At 26.5% G+C, this 22088-nt stretch overlaps 1 protein-coding gene and 1 long non-coding RNA gene across 3 annotated transcripts; one reads left to right on the top strand and one right to left on the bottom strand.

The window, feature by feature from the left end:
• The first annotated feature begins 11319 nt into the window (after positions 1-11319).
• Positions 11320-14476, top strand: LOC113552224. Its single transcript, XR_003405165.1, has 3 exons — positions 11320-11596; positions 13817-14067; positions 14143-14476. It is a non-coding gene; the product is annotated as an uncharacterized LOC113552224 (long non-coding RNA).
• Positions 14477-14618: 142 nt separating this feature from the next.
• On the bottom strand, positions 14619-19514 carry LOC113552223 (NADH dehydrogenase [ubiquinone] 1 beta subcomplex subunit 7). Of its 2 annotated transcripts, none has more exons than XM_026954978.1 (4): positions 19270-19514; positions 19015-19183; positions 18561-18704; positions 14619-14755 (listed from the first exon to the last, which is right to left on the bottom strand). In XM_026954978.1, exons 1-3 carry the CDS (start codon positions 19376-19378, stop codon positions 18593-18595), a joined length of 390 nt encoding a protein of 129 aa, XP_026810779.1. In that variant the 5' UTR covers positions 19379-19514; the 3' UTR covers positions 14619-14755; positions 18561-18592. The 2 variants fall into 2 exon arrangements, with proteins under 2 accessions (XP_026810779.1, XP_026810780.1); XM_026954979.1 differs by having other exon boundaries at positions 14623-14755; positions 18590-18704; positions 19270-19513.
• Positions 19515-22088: the final 2574 nt, after the last annotated feature.

A 22088-nucleotide genomic window follows, 5' to 3' on the forward strand; every position in this document is an offset into this window, starting at 1 on the left:
TATAAAATAATTTAAATAATTTATTTTTTATTCAACAAATTAACAATTGTATGCTTTATAAATTTGTGGCTAATCATTCTCAAAAATTGACACGTGAATATAAAACTTGTAACTTAAAATTAACGTAGGTAACTCTTATAAGTTGTTTTTACAAAAATAAAAAATGTTGAATATACCAAAATCAATACTTTTTTTTTATACATATTTTGATGTCCAGATTTTGATGAAGTTAATCAAATTCATTATCTAAAATTTTATTTTTTAAAGTTGTTGTAGTTAAAATTTTGGATTTTTATTTATTTATTTTTATATTTTTTGTTTACAAAGCGAGATTTATGGATTTACCTATACTTGTTCGTGAACTTTCGTACTCGTCGTAGTGTAATATAGATTATGAATAACTAGCTTTTTTACGTCTATACGCCATCAGACAATAAAACTCTTAATACGATTTAAATAGTGAGGTTTTACGATTATATGAATATAGTTTGTTAAATTAAAATATTTTTTAAATAATAAATAGATAAAATATTTTAATAAATTAATCACTCCAGTGGAGCCGATAAATATATATACTGTATATTACACACGTCATGATATGTTTATGTACACATAATTTATAATTTGTCATAGGTACGCCGCACGCGTATATTAAAAATAAAAAACACTCAACAATTATGTATAATTGTACATAGTATGGGGTGTAATAAAGACATTATTATCTCTGGAACTTGGGACTGAGTTGAGAGCCACTAACAATTTTATGTTTGAGTGAAATCTAGCAAGTTCATTTTCCTAGCTTATGCACTTTTTCCACTTTTCCGGTATGCTGTGTCATCAAGGGAAAAAGTACCTACCAGAGAAGTAAAATCCTCTCTGATGTTCTACTAAAGTAAATGCTCTATTCGATGAAGGACACATGACAAAGTCACAATAATTACACCAATGGCTGCAAATATCATTGTAAAATGCATATATGTGTGTTAGAAAATGTCAAAAAATGCAACTGAGCGACACATGAAAAGAGTGGCTTTCAAGTATGCACTGACGGCGGTGACATAGGGTGCGACCGTAATGTCGAAGAGGGGAGGGATATATATATAGTAGCTGCTGGTGTACATTGAACAAAAGAAGTTTTTTTTGTTCATTTTTGTTATGCATCTCCCCGCTACTTTTGTCCACGGGCGCACTGTTCTACGCCAATTATTATTATTTTTCACCAAACTATAAGACAAAAGCCAACTCCCTCTGCCTTGTCGTTAGAACACACGTAAGGGATTTTTTTATACATCATAATGAGGAGCGTTTTTGTGCGTGCTTCAAGCACCCGCCACTTATGCGCCTGTCACCGCGCTATAGAGGTCTGCCACTATCGTCATCAACACCACTACTACTACCACTACCACCACCGCTACAACATCCACCATCACATGGTCCACGCTGTATACCTATTATACCTATCTACCTACATAATATAATGTGCAATAATATATATAGCTCAGAAAAAAGGGGTGGAACGCAATGTATAGAGAATATATTGTTCAATGTTGGGTATAATTAACATTATACAACGAAAGCATGAAATATAGAAATTTGTGGAACCAATGATTTACTTCTTCTAATAACTACAGTACAATTTTTAGAACCCATGGATTATTATAGGTAGTAAAGGTATTACCGCAGTAGTTCCGTTTTACACCTGGTTTTTTTAAATCCACTGGGCCGCCGCCTTATGTTCCTTCCTGTGAAAGACGTTACATAAGGAAGAATCAAATAGAATAGGACCAGTTTTTAGCTAACATCTGCCCTCTTTTGTTCCACCATCATCGAATGTAATAAAATAAAAACTGGGGGTCTTTTAATTTTGGGGGGAAATATCCGAGGGCCCTTGACGTACGTATTCTTTTTATAAACTGCGCGTCTAGAAAACAAAAATGTAACAGTAATTTTACTTTATTGATCATTATTTTAACTCAAAATTTGTGTGTACCTATATAAATAATAAATATCATAAGATACATTATAATATGTATTCAATAGATACAATCCATTTTCTAATACAACGTTTAAACCTAACATTATAATTTATAAGAATACCTAATTAACTTTACGAAATTGTTTTATAATTTTTCATAAAATAATTATTTTGAATTTATACCTTACATTATGTACCTATAAATAGTGTCCACACGTTAATACTAACGTATAATTTTAAACAATAATCAGAACTAAACAAAGTAATAATTATGATATAATATTGTTTGAATTAACACAATACCCAAAAAAATTACTTGAAAACTAGATCACTATGAATAATATTTTGAATGTAACTATGACTTAAAAATTATTAATAATTATACTCGTGTACAATATGATTAATAAAACGCAGGGATAAAAAGTATTATACATAAATATTAATAACCTACCTACATGCGGCCATACAACTTACCTATATACTACTGGGTTAGGTTCGATTATTTCAAAATGTTTTTGAAAATATTTTTTTACATAATTTCCAGTTAAAATAAAATTACTTTAAAAATATATATATATTTTCTTAATATTTTTTATTGTTATAATTTTATTAATTATTTTATTGTTTTGAATGATAACAAAAATGTTTAATTGAGTATTTTTCAAAGTATTCCGATACATCAAAATCGAAATATATTAAAGTATCTTAAAATTTAGGTGAACTGTGTGGAAGAGGTAAGGATACAACTAAAATGTTGGACTAAAACGCTTATCTAAATATTAAATGACTTATTGTAAACTACTCCTCTGAATTTTAATTTGCAGGTATGTTATCGTTATGTACCAAAATACTCCAAAAATATTTTACTTCAGAATATGAAATTACATTTTTTTTTATAATTAAAAAAAGTATAAATTTAGAAAATTATTATAATAATATAAAATATAAATTTTTTAAAAATACGTTAATAGGTATATTTTGAAATAATAAGAGTTGTTTGATAAATTATAATCACTCAGTTTATAATTTGTAGATACTTTATACACAAGCTGAATATTATTTGTTTATTTTAAATATAGGTACCTACTATAATACGCGTGACTACTGACTATATTTACTATTTAAATATTATTTTAAAATAAAATAATTGAATAATTCAGAATATAATATAATATTGTGAATAGATATAAATGTGTATACTTAATACGTTATACATATTATTATATTAGTACACTATACAGTTTACACTTATTACGAAGATTATATATTATAATCTATAGTTTATGGTTTCCTCAATACGGAAATGTAGAAACAATTAAAATAAAAATGAAATATCATTAGAGATATTCAGGTTAAATATTTTTTAGCCTGTATAAGTTTAAGCTTAAGTACAAATTCTTAAATCAAAACAAATTGATTAAAATTTAGAATATCTAACATCTTTCATATATTACATAAATATAATGAAAGTGATTAAAAATATATAGTTAAAAATTTTAAATTAATACCCAATTGATTTTATAGCGCTAGTTGGTTTAATAATTGTGTATAATTTATAATATAGGTACATAGTCATCTAAAATACTAAGTAGATACAATATACCAACAGAAACAATAATTATTGTTGGAGATTGAAGAACATTTTTTTTTTTAAAACGTTCAGAGGATAGACACGAAAAACAAGACAGTCCACAGACGACAGACATATTATAGAAAAGTGAAAACCAATACATCTAAAATGACTTTGTTTTAAGTGAAAAGTTTTTTTTAAAACTATATATTCTTCAAAATTATATATAATATTTAATAAACCTTAAAATAACACTTAGTTATACATGAATGGAATTAGATATAGTTATAATACTGCAGTATATCTATTAGAATATAAATATAATATTTCTTAGAAGTTAGGGTTGTCTTCTTAAAATAAAATAAAAATGCAAACACTACAAAAAATACGAATAAATATCTTGAAATCTTACAGACTACAGTAGATTTGCATAATTATTGTTTTGGTATGCAGTCTAGAAATATAGACCTCGATTTTTAAATGTTTCATGTGGTTGATATAAGAATTTTGCACAACCCATTATAATGTGACCTCATAAACATGTTGATTGTTTAAAAACGATAGTTACTTGTAAATTATTATTTATTTATAATATGTCAATTGTTAGTTGAAGTTTTTGATAACTTCAAAATATTAGAAACTGATTCTTAAATTCTAATTCTATATAATTCAAGTGGGTATCTATAAAATTATAATTTTTAACAATATGGATAGCCAAATAGGTATCACTGTAAAAGTATTTCTTAATGTTAAATGTCCTAAATATTGTAATGTATATTATATTATTGAAATACGATATTATGCATAATAATAACAGTATAATTCTTTCTATACTTCCATCATAGTTCCACTATTTCACAACTTCACGTGTTATATTTCAATAAAATTAGAAGATGACAACTTGCAAATAAATATGTTTGTATACAATCTACAAACATAATATAATATAATAATGTATATTATATATTATTTAGTCATATAGGTACTTTAGTACATATAAGTTATAACTACAAGTCTATAACTCTGTAGTAAAGAGGATGCCACGCCCGACAAGTGCATAACATATTATATTGTCGTAGCAAATTTAGTATATCTATAGCAGTTAACACGTTTAGCTTCATTAGTTTTAATATTAGTGAAAAGTAATCTATTAACAAATTTAAAGGTAAGAACATTATTTGTGTTTGTACGTCGGATTTTTACAATATTTAAATTTTTAAGAAAATTCTCAACATTTTATGTCGCTATTATATAAACACAATTACACAACTCAATTAAAAATTGAAACCAAACCTAACCTAACTTAACCTAACTAGCTTGGTCAGTAAATGCACTCCAGTAACTAAACTAACAAAGTTAAACGAAAACAGCTGAGCTTAAATTTGCCATGTTGTGCACTTATCTAAGACGGAGACAGTAAATACGGATATTATTTAAATTATTTTCGCTTAATTTTAAATGCACACATTTTATTCAATTATTGTATACTACTATATTTCATATATTATATTTTTCGACCAGTAAAAGAAAGAATACTATACATTATTTATAAGTATAATTAAAGATAAATATAACTAATAAACGGTACTATAATATTGTATAGGACATGGAGAGAGTGAGTAGCTGTTATATACCTATACTTATTATGTTATTTAGATATTAAACAAATATCTGGTATTATTTAATTATCTTTCTTTACACGTCTTATTTGAACTGCTAGACCTAAGATTAATCACTAAATATAGGGAGATATTATTAGCCAAGCAAGATTTTTTATATAAATATTAAAATACAATAAACGAGTTCAAAATTATAATAAAAATATAATATACACCGTAGATACAAGTACGTGTATAAATATAAATCAAAAACAAATACAGCTTAGATATTATGTCAATTAGATAAGAAAACGCAGATTACAAAAACATAGTTGCAAGGTTAAAGCTTAGATCATATATGATCTAAGGTTAAAGGTAATAGGTAAACAGCTAACATGGAATAATAAAAGTAAAAAAATGTATATATCTATAATAGGCAATAGGCACTATATTATAATACTATTATACTTAAATACATTATTAAATTAATATAATGATACGTAAAAAAAGTGTTAGATTTTATGAGAGTATATGATATGAAATATTCACAAGAAATTTACACTAGGTAGTATATATTATTCTTGCTGGTTAAAATTTCCAATAATCGTTTTGTTGCATAGTAGGTGCTGTCAAGTGTATACCTCATAAACTAAATAATTTACTGTAATTATGTAGGTATGTGTACGATTTGAATTTAATGATAAATCATTCTGAGCGAAGATGGTCTATACCAGCCTACATAACTAAATATATTTTATGATGTAATTATATTATCATTAAAGTAGTTAATTTTACTAATAGCATTGATTTTATAATATATTATACTTTTATGATATTATAAAATCAATAGAAATACAATAGGTTTAATTAATTTTTGCCGATTCTATGTATTTTAAATTAATATCAATAAGTGTAAAAAATAGTAATTAATAATAGGTACCCTCTATATGTTCAAGTACTCACGAATAATATTTTTAATTTCAACAAATTAACTAAAATCGTAATTCATAATTACGTATTTAATTTCATTTAAATATCTAATATTGTACAAATTTTAACTTCAAATGATACACAAAAAAAAATTGTGTTTATATGTATGTGGTAATAGTCTGAATTACTTATAATAAATTATGTACTAAATATTCAAGTTTTATTAGCTATAACAATTGAACATTTTATACATTTTTAACTACATAATAATTTAAAAATTTCGTGAATTTACCGAATTTTGTCATAATTCGTTCACGAGCTTCAAAATATTGTGTCTATAGTCTACGTAACTTTAATATTTTTAAATGACTATAATGACAATCAAAAAGAAATGACCTATTCATTTTAAAGAATTTTGACTGAATAAAATTTTTTTTATCAATATTTATAGAAAAAAAAAATGAAAATTGTAATGTCTATATGTTATATAGATAAAAAAGATTTAAAAGAGTAAAAATATTTTGAAAATTATACCATGTGTATAATCATGTCTCTATACATCGTGGAATTCTAGTTAAAATATTTGATAAAAATGTCTTGTAATTACAATTATTTTTTCTGAATTATTACAACAAATAAGAATTTAAAAATATCAAAGTATAGGATTTAACATTTTAAATAGTCACCTTACAATTAATTAAACTGGATTGATCGTAACACTTGAAAAAAGAAGAAACAGAAATAAACCCGTGGTGATGTTCAAATGTTCCAATCTATAGCCTTATATGTAATATAAATGTTGACCCACCAAGCATGCTTACTCCTTTTCATTCTTTTTTAATTATGTAGTTATATCCAACATCTAATTTTTGGAATTTTTAAAAATATACACAGACTACATTTTCAAATTCTTGAGATTTTTAAATTACTCAAAATGTCCTGTAGTGAAAATACTAAATTTTGTTTTTTTTCAAATGATGCCCTTTATACTATAAATTATTTAGTTAATAATTTTTTTGAAAATCTTTATGTATGAAAATCAAAATTCAAACAAGTAATTTTTGAGTTATTTATCTTTGTGTAGATATACTCGTATGTACAAATTTCAAGTACAAATTAACTCAAAAATTTGAAAACATCGTCTATTATCGTATATTTAAAAATTCGGAATTTTAATAAGTTATATTAAATGAAAAGATGGGGATGAGGTGAGCATGCTTGGTGAATTATTTAATGTACATTGTACATTATTACATTAACACAACCAAAGTAGAAACATGGAATAATATGAATAAATAGTAGATGCCTGTTTCTGTTTCTCTCATGAGTGCAGTAATCGGTAATAAAATAATACGAATGAATGGTTCACAAAAATATATAATTATAGGATATTATTTTTAATTTATTGTAAAACATAGCTTTAACAAAAAGTTTGAATTAAGTACTAATGAATTCAATTTTTTATCTTTTTCGTTGCATTTTTGATTTATATTAGGTTTGTTTTGATTTTTATCTGTTATTATTTTATTTTTTATTAATTCTTTCGATATTTTTGATAATATTTCTAAATATAAATTTTTTACTTACATTTTTCTAATTTCCATCTTATAGACTTTTTACAAATTTTGAAAACATTACATAAGCACGCAGTAGTGGATACGAGGGGGGGTGATGGGGGATCGCCCCCCCTTGGACCGTATTTTTTACGTTATCTTTATATTATAAAATTGAGCTGAAATAAGCTGATATTTTTATTTTTTTGATACTACTAATAATACATAGAGCATTAGTTGATGAAATAATGCAAATAATTAACCTCCAATAAATTATATGTTTTTAATATAATACTATAATATTATGCTATATGTTCATACTATGTATATACATACAGTTCATGCATTTTGATTTTATACTGTATTTTTAAGGTTTTCAAATACATTACATTTACAGAGAAGTTGGGCAATTTTTTGCTAGTCCTGATTTAAGTCATTGAAAATAGCTATACCAGTTACACCTATTAAGATACTATATAGGTATGAATTATTCGATGGAGTCATAACTCGTCCAAAAAATTTAGTGAAATAAAATGTCGAGGATCACTGTGCAAATCCAGTTATAAACGTTCCCTTACAATTCCCATCGCAATTTTGTCAACCAAAATTTGAAATAATAAACATATAGCTAGGTAAAATATAGTAAATGTACAGGTTAATTGTCGGTACTCGTCCAATATGCTATCTACCGTAAATATTTTATCTACCGTAATCTTATGATAGTTAAGTATGATATCTACCGTAAATCTTATAGTATAATATACTTGGATATATTATGTATACTTTATCATTTTGCAATTAAAAGATTAAGCTTTAATCGAAATCCCACATTGGATTATATTTATACATCTTTATAATTTATCATAGGATTTATACGTAAAAATAAAATAGTGTGTGTTTGTGAGTCGTGTCGATCATATATGGTTTTACTGTGATTTTTTTATTCATTAATTATTAGTATGAGTTCGTCAACTATGAGTTATTTATATCGACACATAATTCAAAATGAAGTTATATGCACAATTTTTTTAAAAACTATGTGGTTTATTACCAACTGACCAAATATGTACTAAAATTAAAAACCAAACAATTTGTGATGGTGAGCTGAAAGAAGTTCTGAAAAATTATTGTCTACATCACAATACGAAATCATATATTATCTCGTGTGAATATCTCCATATAGTTTTTAAGAGAGTTAGCTCTCTATATACAGGGCCAGATTTAGGGGAGGGCTGAGTGGGCTGCAGCCTAAGGGCCCCCAAAATTTTATGATATTTAAATTAGGATACAGGAAAAATATTATGATGATATTACTTATACAGTTATACTAGTTATACTCGATTTGATTGTTTTTATAATTATCTATTATTAAATAAGTAGTTAATTGCCTACATATGCCATATATGTATACATTTGCCCACATAATGTATTTCGTCCAGGGGCCACCACATACCTAAATCCGCCTATATCAAATAGTTTTTAAAGAATTTTCTCAGTTCTTTGTACTTCATTTTTCTAAAACTGTGAACTATTTCTGATTACATTAATATTAATAAAACTGTATAATATGAATGATTTTCGCGTATATTTACATTTACATGTATCTTATAATAAAAAAGGTTACATTTTAATAAATGTATAAGTATACTATTTTTTTGTGTTCTTAAAAATGCAGGTGGTTAAAGTTACGTATTCATAATTCTTATCAGGGCGTCGTACTCCAGAATCCGCATGTGTTATAACGTACAATAGTACATTCTATGCTTAGAATAATTCATTTTACTTTGTTTTTAAAATTACAGTAATTTGACTTGAAATTAAATAGTAAGAATATTACTTAAAGCTTTAGTTCCACCAATGATTTGTTTGATATTTTAATTTAAAAACTAATTATAGGCATTTCAAAATTTTAAAATACTCATAAACTTGCATAAAAATAAAATTATCACAAAAGTCCATAAAAGGTTTCAACAAATATTTTTACTTTCAAGTGTAATAATTAGTCACTTCAATAAAATATTAAAAACAACAAAGTAAAATAGATTATTCTGAATGTACAATTTATCATGTTATGCATTACTATTACTATATAAGATAGAGCCATAATACTTATGGGTACTATAAAAACGTCTTGTTGAAATATATTTATGAAAATAAATTACTAACTAGTATAATATTTTATAATGATAAACTTAAAATTATAATATTCAATTACAAATGGAAATTAAAAATAGCCAATAGGTCTAGAATCTAAATAGATATATAGGAATAACCGACGGTCCCCGCCGCAGCAGCAATGATAAGTTTATGTATACATAATATATAATACATAGTTAGTACGTATATGTAAATAATAATACTTTAATACATAATTTATATAAGCACGCAAAAGGTTAGTGGTGCGGGGTGCTGCTATTTTACCGGTTATATTTTTTTTTTCACTAACTCTCTGTCGCCCTTTCCACACCCCTTTTTGGCTTCTCGTGCGAGCGAACTCCGAAACACTATACACGCGCGTCACTATACATAGTGTATTATAATATAGCTGCGAATATCCCCGCCACCGACAACGACTCCGGAACGCACTGCAAACAAAAGGTCTGCCAAAAGGGATCTCGGCGCACACACATACTCTCCCCCATAACAATAATAATAATAATATATATTGTGTAATATGCGCGCGCGCGCGGACCCGTGTGTAAGCGGCGTACGATTTTTCGGCGGGTTCTCATATACAGGGTGATCAGCCATGCAAGCTCATCGCGCCTTTCTTCCTTTAATAACGCTTTTATTCAAATTCTAATTTGATTGGAATTTTCGAGTACCTAAACTTAATACTTTTAGCCTACCTACATAACATTTTTTAAATTCTCAAATATTTCGTACCATGAAAGTGTCCGAAAATTGTGTGACAACACAACCTTTTGTTTGTTTTTCAAATAAAAATCTCCCTTTTTTAGCGAATTGTTATATTTTTTTGAAGACATTGATGTATCTCTAAGTCAAAATTAGTATAGTTCCTAAACTATTAAAATATTCATACTAAAAAGTAAAAACTATGTAATCCTTAAAAATGGTTTACAAAAGTATGAACATAATATGATGTTTACATATTATGTAATATTTAATATAGTACTTACTCCCATTAGTATGGACTATAATCTTAATTCTTATTATTACCAAGTGTATAATGTATAATAAGTTATAAACCACTCATTTAAATTTGAATTTTGATACATTAAAATTTCTAAAAAACATAATTTGCTATTTACAGTAAAAAAGCGGTTGAACTCATTTGAAAAACAAATGCACGCAGGACACTCCTTATACTTGTAGTATAAAAATCAAAGTAGGTACCTAATTAAAAGTGCGGTTTTCTTGTATAATCCGAAAAAATGCATTATTTAAGTAAAAAAAGGGGGTGAGCACGTTTGATGAATCAACCTGTATAACATATGATATGCGTGCGATCGCATATTTCAGTGAGTGTGTGTGTGTGCGCGCGCAAAGAACAAGAAGCGATGGATAAATAATAATAATAATGAAATGATGATGAAAAAAATAATCGACATTATTTTCCCGCCAGTCGATTGTCGCCGTTGCCCGTTGGTCCGAAACTCCCACCGAAATGCGTCCGTCGTCGGGCGCGCTCCGGCGGGTGTGTGGGTTCATTCATCAGGCACCCGGCACCGATCGGGCGAGTCGTCCGGCGGCGGCGGCGTGTGCTGAAGGAAAAGCGAGCGAGAAAAGAAGAGGAGAATAAAAACCTTAAAAACCGATCGCGCGTGAGTGTGCGCGCGCCCGCGGTGTGTGCCGTTCAGTCGTAGTCCGATCGTTTCCGTCGTTGTCGTCGTCTGCCGTTTTTCTCTCCCTCGACTCATCGTTTATTCGTTCACGGCGGCGTTGTCGTTAGTGGTGGCGTTTACACCCCCCGAAGAAGGACGGCCATAGGATATCACGCTTATCATTGGTAATATTAAAATAATATATAAATAGATTTATTATAATATAATATATCCATGATACAATATAAATAGGTAACGTCATAATATAATATTAAATATACTAATAATAAGTAATAATATAATATAAGATCGCGAATTAATACATCGTTGCGAATTCGATCCAAAAACTACGATATTGTAAATATTTTATTAATTAAATTATTATTACCCATGTTATACTACGTAGTTTTTAAATTATATAATATTATTGTTTAGCTTATTAGCAAGAATTCATATTATATTATTGTACGTGTGTATAATTTCCCCGGTAAATATATTTTAATATTATAAGGTGGTAGGTAGAGCTTGCCTCTGAGCGGCGTTGTGCATGCAACAACAACGACAACAATAGTAATAATAGTAATAATAATAATGGCCCGATGCTCCGGTGGAATGTTGTGGATTATAAAAAAACCCCGCAGGGGGTGGGTTCGTAAATTGCATACATGTATACCTACATAGAATAATATAAGGGAAGTCGCGAGAGCACCGCAGTCTGTGATGTGTGTACTGTGTAGGTACCTTATTATAGTCCTACCTGCGGAGCGAAGTGGAGCAATGTATTACTTTATTTCTTTCCTGAGCGCCACATACGTTTTATTATTATTATTATTATTATTTTTGTAAGCTATAATTTAATTTTTCCGCGTGTAGAGTATAGTGAAACGCGTAAAATTAGTATTGTTAAATCAACACACAAGAGACGTTCATTTGCAGTGGGTGTCAAAATATTTTATTCATATAAATATATATTACTTATGTTTTGTAAAAATAAAACGCGTTAAGTTTTAACAACGTGCTTTGTAGGTTTGTAGCTGAGATTTTATCTAAATTTTATACACGAGAGGTAAAAAAAATTTTTAAATTAAACAATACTTTAAAATCAATCTTCGTTATATTATCGTAAAAGTGTATTCAATAGGTACACAAAATTGATCAAATTTCCGTAAATATCCAAAGCTATCGAATGAAAAAAGACTTTAAAATACGAAAAAACGTGAATTTAAAGTTTTAAATTTCATATTGAACACGTTGTACTAAGAAAACTGTCAATATATACACCAAACAAATAAAATCCCTATACTAATAAAATTATATACATTCTTATTTAATTAATACTTAGAATTTTAGATCACTATAGAAACTATTGAAAATTTTTTTTTTATATTTATTTATAGAATATTTTTAAATTTGAATGTACGGACCAAATAATTTATGTGAATAGATAATCAATCTAATCTAATTATTTTATTTAACTTTCATAAAATAAACGATTTACGTTAGCTAATGTTATTTAAGAGCTATCGTAAAATCAAACTATTTACCCTTATTGCCATCACTGTAAAACTGCGTTATAGTTTTTTGTTTTCGCAAATTGTACTATACGATTATTCCACGGAATAAAGTTATTTAAACAAAAACGGCTAGTCATTGTATGCTGAAATACATTGGTACATATCAAAGTACATAAATACATATCGATATTAGCCGTTAAATAAGTTCCGATGGCCTTGAGAAATTTCAGTGGACATAATTGGTTTAATGCTGTTTTGTATATTATATTAGGTTATAAGGTCATTGTAAATGTATATGGATACATATATACGATCAAATCCAATGGAATTAAGAAAATTTGGCGATTTTTGTACAAAATATAAGCACTTACGTATATAAATATACGTGTATATACATAGTTAACTACAAAATATGACACGCTTTAGATCAAACATTTTTTTTTTTTTATAAACGACGACAATAAATAGTTGGTTGTCTCTTGGTTAATCGTGTGCGCCATGAATTTAACGTCCACACAAAATATACGCGTATCGCGTTATATTATTTAATTTTGTCAGTAGTACTGTAATTCAAATCAATAAACCATATCAATTATATCGTCATCGTAACTACATTCAATTTTGATACGGAGTGTACAATATTTAAAAGATTTACTAATTCATTTTATTTATCTAAAGATAAATAGCTGGCAGTTAATGTTTTTTTTATAAAATTAATTTAACAGTTGATATAGATACTTACGAAACAAAACTAAATATTATATGTTGGTTCTTAATCGAGTACCAATTTTCTTTTCGAATTTCTTTTTAACAAAGAAACAGAAATTACTAATATTTTATTAATCTATTTAACATATTTCCAAGGCTATTATATTATATTATATTTTACAGTTAGACGAATCGCCCATCACAAGATTAGAACAATGAAAATAAGCGTTCAGTTGAAATTTTCGCTAGATTTAACTAAAACAAAAAAGAAAGAAAAACGAGTTTTATTCATTGACCAACACACGAAGCCTTATAATATTGTTACCAGACACCGGTGGTATGAGACCGTAAGCCACCAGGTATCGGGTTTCGACAGTCGTCTTGCATTACCACGTGTTCCCACCCATCAACCCTGAGGAAATTGTACTCGCATGGTGAGTTTTAAGGACAGATATTTTAAAACAATAATAAAACCCAAGAATATAATATGATTTTTATGAATCAAGCAGACGGAAACAAATGAGTACCTACTGTTATATTTTATGCAACGTCGCTGCAGCACGCCTTTTCCCTCTATATGCAATAATAGACCATAGGTCATCATAGAATAAAACGATTTTGCGTATATAAGTCAAAGGATTTCAGGCAGACAAGCACAGTATTCACAAGACTCTTCTTTTGGACGTATCAAAGTGTATACTATGTATGGTTTGTAAAACAAGAGCTGTGTATTCAGATTGGTAAACGTCGGTGAATACTGGTTTCGTATTGGTGCATAGAAGTATTTTTTGAACTTGTCTAGCACCATTTGAAACCAGTACTTATTGACGGGATGTCTTCTAGAAGAACTTATTCATTTAATGGAGGTACCTATTAAGCTATATATTATGCATATAATTGTAATTTTTTTTATTATTATTATTTTATACTGTAATTTGTTTATTTTCTCATGATGGCAGTTAAAAATTAAGAAGTACATATTCCATTTATATCAATACAAAGTGAGCTTTATTTATCATTTTATATAACATTTATAACCAGAACAAAATATCTATACCACATTCTAAACATACCTATAGCTCATATATTTGCATGGGTTTCTTCGTAATATTCAATATTTATCTGGAAAAAAAAAAGTTTTAACAAATATTATAATATATTGTGTAATTTGTATTATGTATTTATGTTTAAAAAAATTAATTTTCATCAGTTATGTTATAATTTACTATTGTAAATTGTTAAATTGTTATAAATATATTTTAAATTTCTTTATGGACGTGTAAAAGTATTTAATTTAATTTATATAAGTTTTTTATTATACTTCCAAAAATGCTTATTAAATTATCTATATCTTAAATAATAAATTATAAATACAATTATTCTACAAACCAATAGGAAATGATTATGAAGATTATTTCATTTATAAGTAATCTATTGTTTATTTTATAAATTATTATTTTTATTAAATCTACTAGTAAGAAAACCCTTAAATTTTGAAGGAATATTTCTTATTTTCTCGTTTATTGGGATATTAATGAAATTGTATAAAAATATTTTAAATTATCAATTTTTTTCCATGATTAAATTAAATTATTTCTAATTGATTATAAAATAATGTTTACTATTCCTTTATTATTAATCTTGTAGATAAATAAATAACATTAGTTCGTAAAAAGGGTATTAACTTCAAATATACATAGTCAAATTTTTGTTTTAATATTTAAAAAAAAGTTATACATAGTATATTATTAGTTGATTTTGTCTTTACCAATAATAGAAAATAATCCAAAATATAAAATTTTAAATATAATCTTTTATAAATGTAAACATATTTTTACTTCAAAATGTATTTATACATGTTTAAAAAATAATTATAAGAGCTAAAATAATGAGCTTTAAATTCATAAAAATATTTTATTTATTAGAAATAATGTATACAAGCATAAAGAAAAATTAGTATTATAGAATTGACCATAATATTTGAATAAATAATAACAACTATGATTTAAACTTTGATTGCTTTGTTCAGCATATTTTTTTAAAGCAATTAATAATTTATTATAATTTAATGTTTCAAATATTATGTTAAGGTGAGTAAAATGTGAAGATTGACCTATAATATTTAATTTTTTTTATAGACTGTAAATATAGAAAAGTAAAATAATATCATTTACTTATTATTTTATATTTGGTAACATAAAATGTCAAATACTTAAATAATAATAATAAATATTAAAATTTAGTACTAACTTTCTTAAATATTAAATGATATATAAAACAGTATTAGTCATAACTCATAGCTCATAAGTACATAATGTGATTATAATACAATTGTGACAATATGAAACAAAAATAAAAAGTAGAAATTTGATCAAGACAGCATTCTAATGTTGGAACATAAAACTCAATGTTATTCAGAAACTTTGTGATAATAATATAAACCAACTTTCTAAATATTGTTCATTATTTTTTAAAGACTGGATTTCATAATATTTATTCATATTTCAAACCAATCTAGTTTTATACACTCAGTTTAGTGCAAAAATTTAATTTCTGGTAGGTAAATATATAGAGATTGTATGAAAAGGACGTTGCACACGCATGTGTTGTCTCTGTCTTATACACCTACGACATAGTAAATTTTCGTTCTTCGTAAAGTAAGTTTCTTTCGTAAATACTATGAGTATTTTTAAATATTTAATATTTTTCATACTCATAACTCACCTAAAAATTAAAATTAATAAATAAAAGTTTGATAAAAAGTCAATTCAATCTAATATCGAAACTAAAAGTACTTTATTGAAACTGAAGAATGAAAATTCACTATGTCGTATGCAGTGCTGTAGCTAGGGCTTGGCAAAACTGGCCCAGGCCAGGGGTGCAACGTAAAAAAGGGTGCAAAATCCAGAATAAAATATACCATATATTATACCAATTATTAATAACATACATTTTATTTATAATATGGGCAAAATAATTATACTGAAATAGCTACACTATAGTACTTTATTATGGCGTATTGTGTACAAAAATATTACAATTTACAAGTGTTTACAAAATAATAAACATAATGATTTTCAAAATCGATTATTATTGTTAACTCATAGCTGCATGTTTAATTTAAAATTAGGATTCTAAATATTTTATTTTTATATTTGAAAGACCTTCATCAATTTATTCATATTTATGGATGATAGATAACTACTCCTATTTTAGTATCAATCATGAAGGAAACACTTATGAAAGAAGTTTTAGTAAACTGAAAATTATTAAAAACTATCTAAGGTCTACAATTTCACAAGAAAAATTGACGAATACATGTATTATATACAATTGAACGTGAATTGGCTTCAAACATTAATTTTGAAAATGTTATAGATAAGTTTGCTACTAAAAAAGCACAAAAAGTGAAATTTTGAAATGTATAAAAGTACAATTATTTTTTAAATTATTAAAAAAGGTTATAATAAGTTTAGCGGTGTTTTTTTTTTCTCATTAAATATAATAATTATTATAATAGCTAATAAAAATAAAATAAAACAACAAACGTCTTTATATGTGTAAGTATGTGGGGGAGGGGGTAAACTATTTTTTAAAGGGCGGAAATATGTTAAATGGCCAGGAGCGCAAATGAACATTGCTACAGCTCTGGTTGTATGTGTGTGTAAGACAGAGACAACACATGTGGGAGCGATGTACTCTTTAATTATAATTTTAATGATAAATAAATTCTTTATTAAATTATTTGAATTTGTTGAAATTTTAATCTTATTTTTAAATAAAAACTGTTCAAAAACTGTTAATATCATATAATAAGACAACAAAATTTAACTGATTAAGCAAATATAATAAAAAAATGATTAATGATGAATGCTTATAAAAAAAAGAAAACTAAGAAATTTAATTTTTATTAGATATATAACAGTAAACTAGCAACAAAATGCAAAAGCTTTAAAGAAAAACAAATGTCCAAGTAAATTATGTTGTTTTCAAAAATAAATTTTGCTACAGAATTAGACATTAATGATTTAAATCCAACTGCAGATTGATTGATTTAACAGAAACATAAAAAACAAACAATTAAATAAATAAATAATAATATATTAAAAAAGACTGGAAGAAGACATTGATATAGTAATAATTAAACACGGATTGAAATATTTTCCCTTATTGTAATAAAAATGATATTTGACATTAAAAAAATTGTTTTATATTTTTGATTATAGCTTACTTCAATGTTTTACACACACAGCACTAGTTTTAGCAAACACATTTACCAAATATATGATTGGAAATATATAAATTATCAGATTGAAATACAGTGTCTTTTTACATCCAGCCTAAAATATCTAATTATGCATATGCATGTATAAAACCGTTTATAAAATAATGAAAATATTAACTTTGTGACATTAAAAAATTAATAGTTGTAGAAAAATTGCTTAATACTAACAAATGTATTTTACTACGAAAAATAAAAATAATGAAACTGCGCTCAAAAGAGAATTATCAGTTGGCAGACCAATTGTAGACCATTTTTGCGCATCTCTCACCATTTATTGGGCAGTCCCCAAATGAAGTAATGATAATATTTCAATTAGTTGTAAACGTCTGTACGTTGTCTTCGGGAAACTTTGGCTAGCAACATTGAAAAAATGCGCCACACTACTGCTGAAGTGGTCAGTCGATATACATGAAAAGTGATTATTCTCTTTTGAGATAGAATGTATAATGTATATAAGTATAACAAATAAAACACAAAAATACTCAAAACGTATTGATACAATAATTTTATTATGAAACAAATTAAATATCAAACACTAGATTTAAATATTTTTTCAATCACGATATAATTAGAGTTTAAATAAGCACTTAAATCTAACAAAATGTAACTATAGTCTATACTCTAAATAGAAATTATAATTACCTAAATTAGGTATTAAATGATGTTAATACCATTTAAGCACTGATAGTGCCTTCTTCTGCATTTGGTGCACCTCCTTGTCTCAATTGATATCTCCTTTGTAATAATCGCTTTTCTCTTTCATAATCCTTCATGCGATCCAAATAACTAAAATTTATAATTACAAACACTTAAATTAGATATATTTAAATTCTCATAGAAATAAATCCAAAAGTAGAAAAATCAGAAAAGATATCATACAATTGCTATCAAAATGAAACACTATTTCATCAACTTATATACCTTATAATTGTTACAAAAATTAAACAAGTTAAATGAATATCATACAGGTTCAGACTTATAAAATGTTTTATCTGTATAATCACGAAGCAGATAGCTTGATGAAGAACTAAAGGGCGAAATAGAGTAATACAAACTCTAATCTTATAACTCTGTTGAGAGCTGTTGTGAGACTTACTCGTGATATTGACATTCATAATATTCCTCTCTCTCATGATGACAATGATGATTGAATGGGAAGTTTTCCCTGATACAACCTCTTAAATTCAATAGCATGTGTGTACAAAAGTCTCTGGCATCCAACGGAACTTTAGCAGATTCCATTTCTGCGAGTGAAGCGATCATTTCTAAAGGAGAAACAAATTATATATTTAATACATTGTACAATACACACGACAAAACTTATATCGTCAAAGTGTGGTTGATACATTACTTTTCTCCCGTCTTTCAGTCGAAAAACCAAAATGAGGTTCAAACTGCGATGGTTTGTCTCGCAACGGGGTCGTCTCTGGAGCGACATATTCCGACCAAGTGTGTCCCATAACTATAATATAGCAAAACGTTGATATACAAGGACAGTTTTAGCTAAAGAAAAATAATATGTACAATTGTAAAATAAATTAACTATTTTCTATAATTTTCAACTAGTATAACTTTGAAGTAAAACGAATGTTAAAAAAATGGAATGATAAGAAATTAACTTTGATTAAAATCATGAAACAAAAAACATATCACAGCTGTTCAATAACTAATGGGCAATGTCCAATACGTTATCTATTTATATAATTATCATTAACCACGGTCTTAGAAGATGGCAGTCTTTGGTATGTATATATTTGACTATAATAAAAATAGTCAGAAAGTGTTTGTATAATATAGCAAAAATTAGTGTATTAAGTTATTATTTAAAGTAAAAATGAACAGTGTATTTACTGTTTATATAATAAATAATATATATATATATATATAAATACTAGCTGTCGCCCGTATAAAATGCACTTGTGTTAAGTTTGGTTGCCTATATAATGCTCACAATCCTAACATTTAGCGTAAGGGTAAAAACTATTTTTGGTTTTCTGATTTGGAGTATAGATGATATCTCTGAAATGTCAATTTTACATAAGTTGTCCCACCTAGAGTTGCATTTTTTCAATCGATTAACTGATTATGTATCATTCGTTAAAAATAATCTATTATTCGAATAATCGATTAAATAATCACACAGCCCCAAACATAATAAAGAGGTCATTAACCAGGATAAAAACTATCCTATCTTATGACAGAGATTGCACACATTGATCATAATTTCATTAAAATCGGTTGAGTAGTTTCAAAATGTATCGAGAACATAACACTCGTCGAATACCAAATTTTTAAATATATTAGTTAGGTATTTTCGTATAAGTTTATTGTAGGTATCTATTTTTATTGAATATTACTTAGATTTAATGTGACAAACAATGCAATTGGATTTAAAAATAATAAAAAAACGCTTGCCAAGTCAGAGATCGGCATGTAAACTTTCTTGATTTTCAATTTTTAGAAATTTATTGATTGTATGCAATATGTATGTATAATGTAAATGTATTTTATTTTCATTTTCATTTAGTGAGATAGATATCTGAAACCGGAGAGTGAATTTTAATGTTTGGGATCTTGTTAAATTCATATTGGCTTGGAGAAGTGCAGTGAATTTTTTCAGAACTTTATCTTTTACAGTTAATTCACTACAGAGCTTAAAAAAAATTAAAACACATTTTATTGGGCGTTTTTTAGCTTTATAGCTTTGTAGTGAGTTAACGATTAGAGATAAAATTCTGAAAATCTTCACAGCACTTCTCTTAGACAATGTGAATTTGACATGACACCAAATAATAAAATCCGTTCTCCAGTTTGGGTAATCTACCACGCTAAATGAAAATCTAACAAAAAAATAACTATTTTTTTTTATAACTGTAAAAAATTAAATAATTTTCTTTTGTCAATTTTCAATCTCACATTCTCACATTTTGTATCTACTTGATAATCCCTTTAATGAGCTATCAACCAACTTTTTGGCTATAATAGTTTTGGAGAAAAGTTAAAAAATAGAAATTTTGGGACTGTTCACGCCGTTATTGTGAATTCAAATCGTTATACCGCTTGGGTGTGATATCAGATCTCTCTCATTAATATTTTATGTTAAAGCTAGCTTAATTATCCACCTACTCATTACAACTGAGTTACATTTTTATCATTTTTCTATTTTACAAAAATTCTTAAAGTTTTAAAAATTCAAACATTTTTCATTTCAATTTCAATTACCTTACTTACTTGATTAAAAATCAAGAAAGTAAAAATAATAATATAAATATATCACTTTAATTTATGAATTATCAATATATTACTTTTAAATGTTAAAAAATATTTGTGGAGAGCACCCATTTACACCTAGAGGTATGAAAACTAGCTTACATTACTCTCTTAGACCTACTGAAAATGAATATACACACACACACAAAATTTCATAGAAATCGGTCAAGCTGTTTCGGAGGAGTTTGGCGATATACATTTTCCACTGTGACACGAGATTTTTATATTTCAGATTAATATTATTGAAATAAAAAATAGGTGTATATAACCTTGACTATCGACCATATATTTTTGGAAAGTTCAAATCCTGAAATAAAATAATTAATATTGTAATATTACTTTTGTAGTTTTGATTGACGATTGTAATAAGAAAGGCTGGGAATGAAACTCTAAGTCTAAAGAATACCCTAAAATTCTAAATAATGCACTAAAAAATGCAGGTAAATTGTTTTTGTTTTTGATAAATTTAGTATATATTTTAAATAATATTTGTTTAAATGAATTAATAAAAATAACTTTTAATGAACGATATCGTCAGATGTCAGTATCTATTTTATTACTTCGAGGCTCCGGCAAATAATTAAACAGATTAATATATTATAGTAATTCTAAATATACTTTGCCAACTCGTAATGTAAGTTCTTCTCCGATACGAGATACGAGTATAAAATATCAAGTTGGAATTTTGGGCCCAATAATGCTCTAAAAAAATGAAGAAAATTTGTTAAAATTAAAAATTGTCAAAAAATGCAAAAATATGCATAACAAATTTTTTCGTTCTTATTCAAAAATACTTACACGGACTACACGGATTAGTGACCAGGCGAGCATCGTACAGCAACTTCTAGAATAAATGAAAAGTGCGTCGAAATCCAAGCCCTAGTCATAAGATTTATATCA

The sequence above is a fragment of the Rhopalosiphum maidis genome, chromosome 2 (assembly GCF_003676215.2).
Source record: "Rhopalosiphum maidis isolate BTI-1 chromosome 2, ASM367621v3, whole genome shotgun sequence".
Classification (NCBI taxonomy): Eukaryota; Metazoa; Arthropoda; class Insecta; order Hemiptera; family Aphididae; genus Rhopalosiphum; species Rhopalosiphum maidis.

What these genes read in the sequence shown, in the direction of transcription:
- LOC113552223 (XM_026954978.1), bottom strand. Translation starts at nt 19,378, where the DNA reads ATGGGACACACTTGGTCGGAATATGTCGCTCCAGAGACGACCCCGTTG. An exon ending in GACTGAAAGACGGGAGAAAA is followed by an intron (nt 19,184 to 19,269) that starts GTAATGTATCAA and finishes TTTCTCCTTTAG; the next exon opens with AAATGATCGCTTCACTCGCA. An exon ending in TATGAATGTCAATATCACGA is followed by an intron (nt 18,705 to 19,014) that starts GTAAGTCTCACA and finishes TATAAATTTTAG; the next exon opens with TTATTTGGATCGCATGAAGG.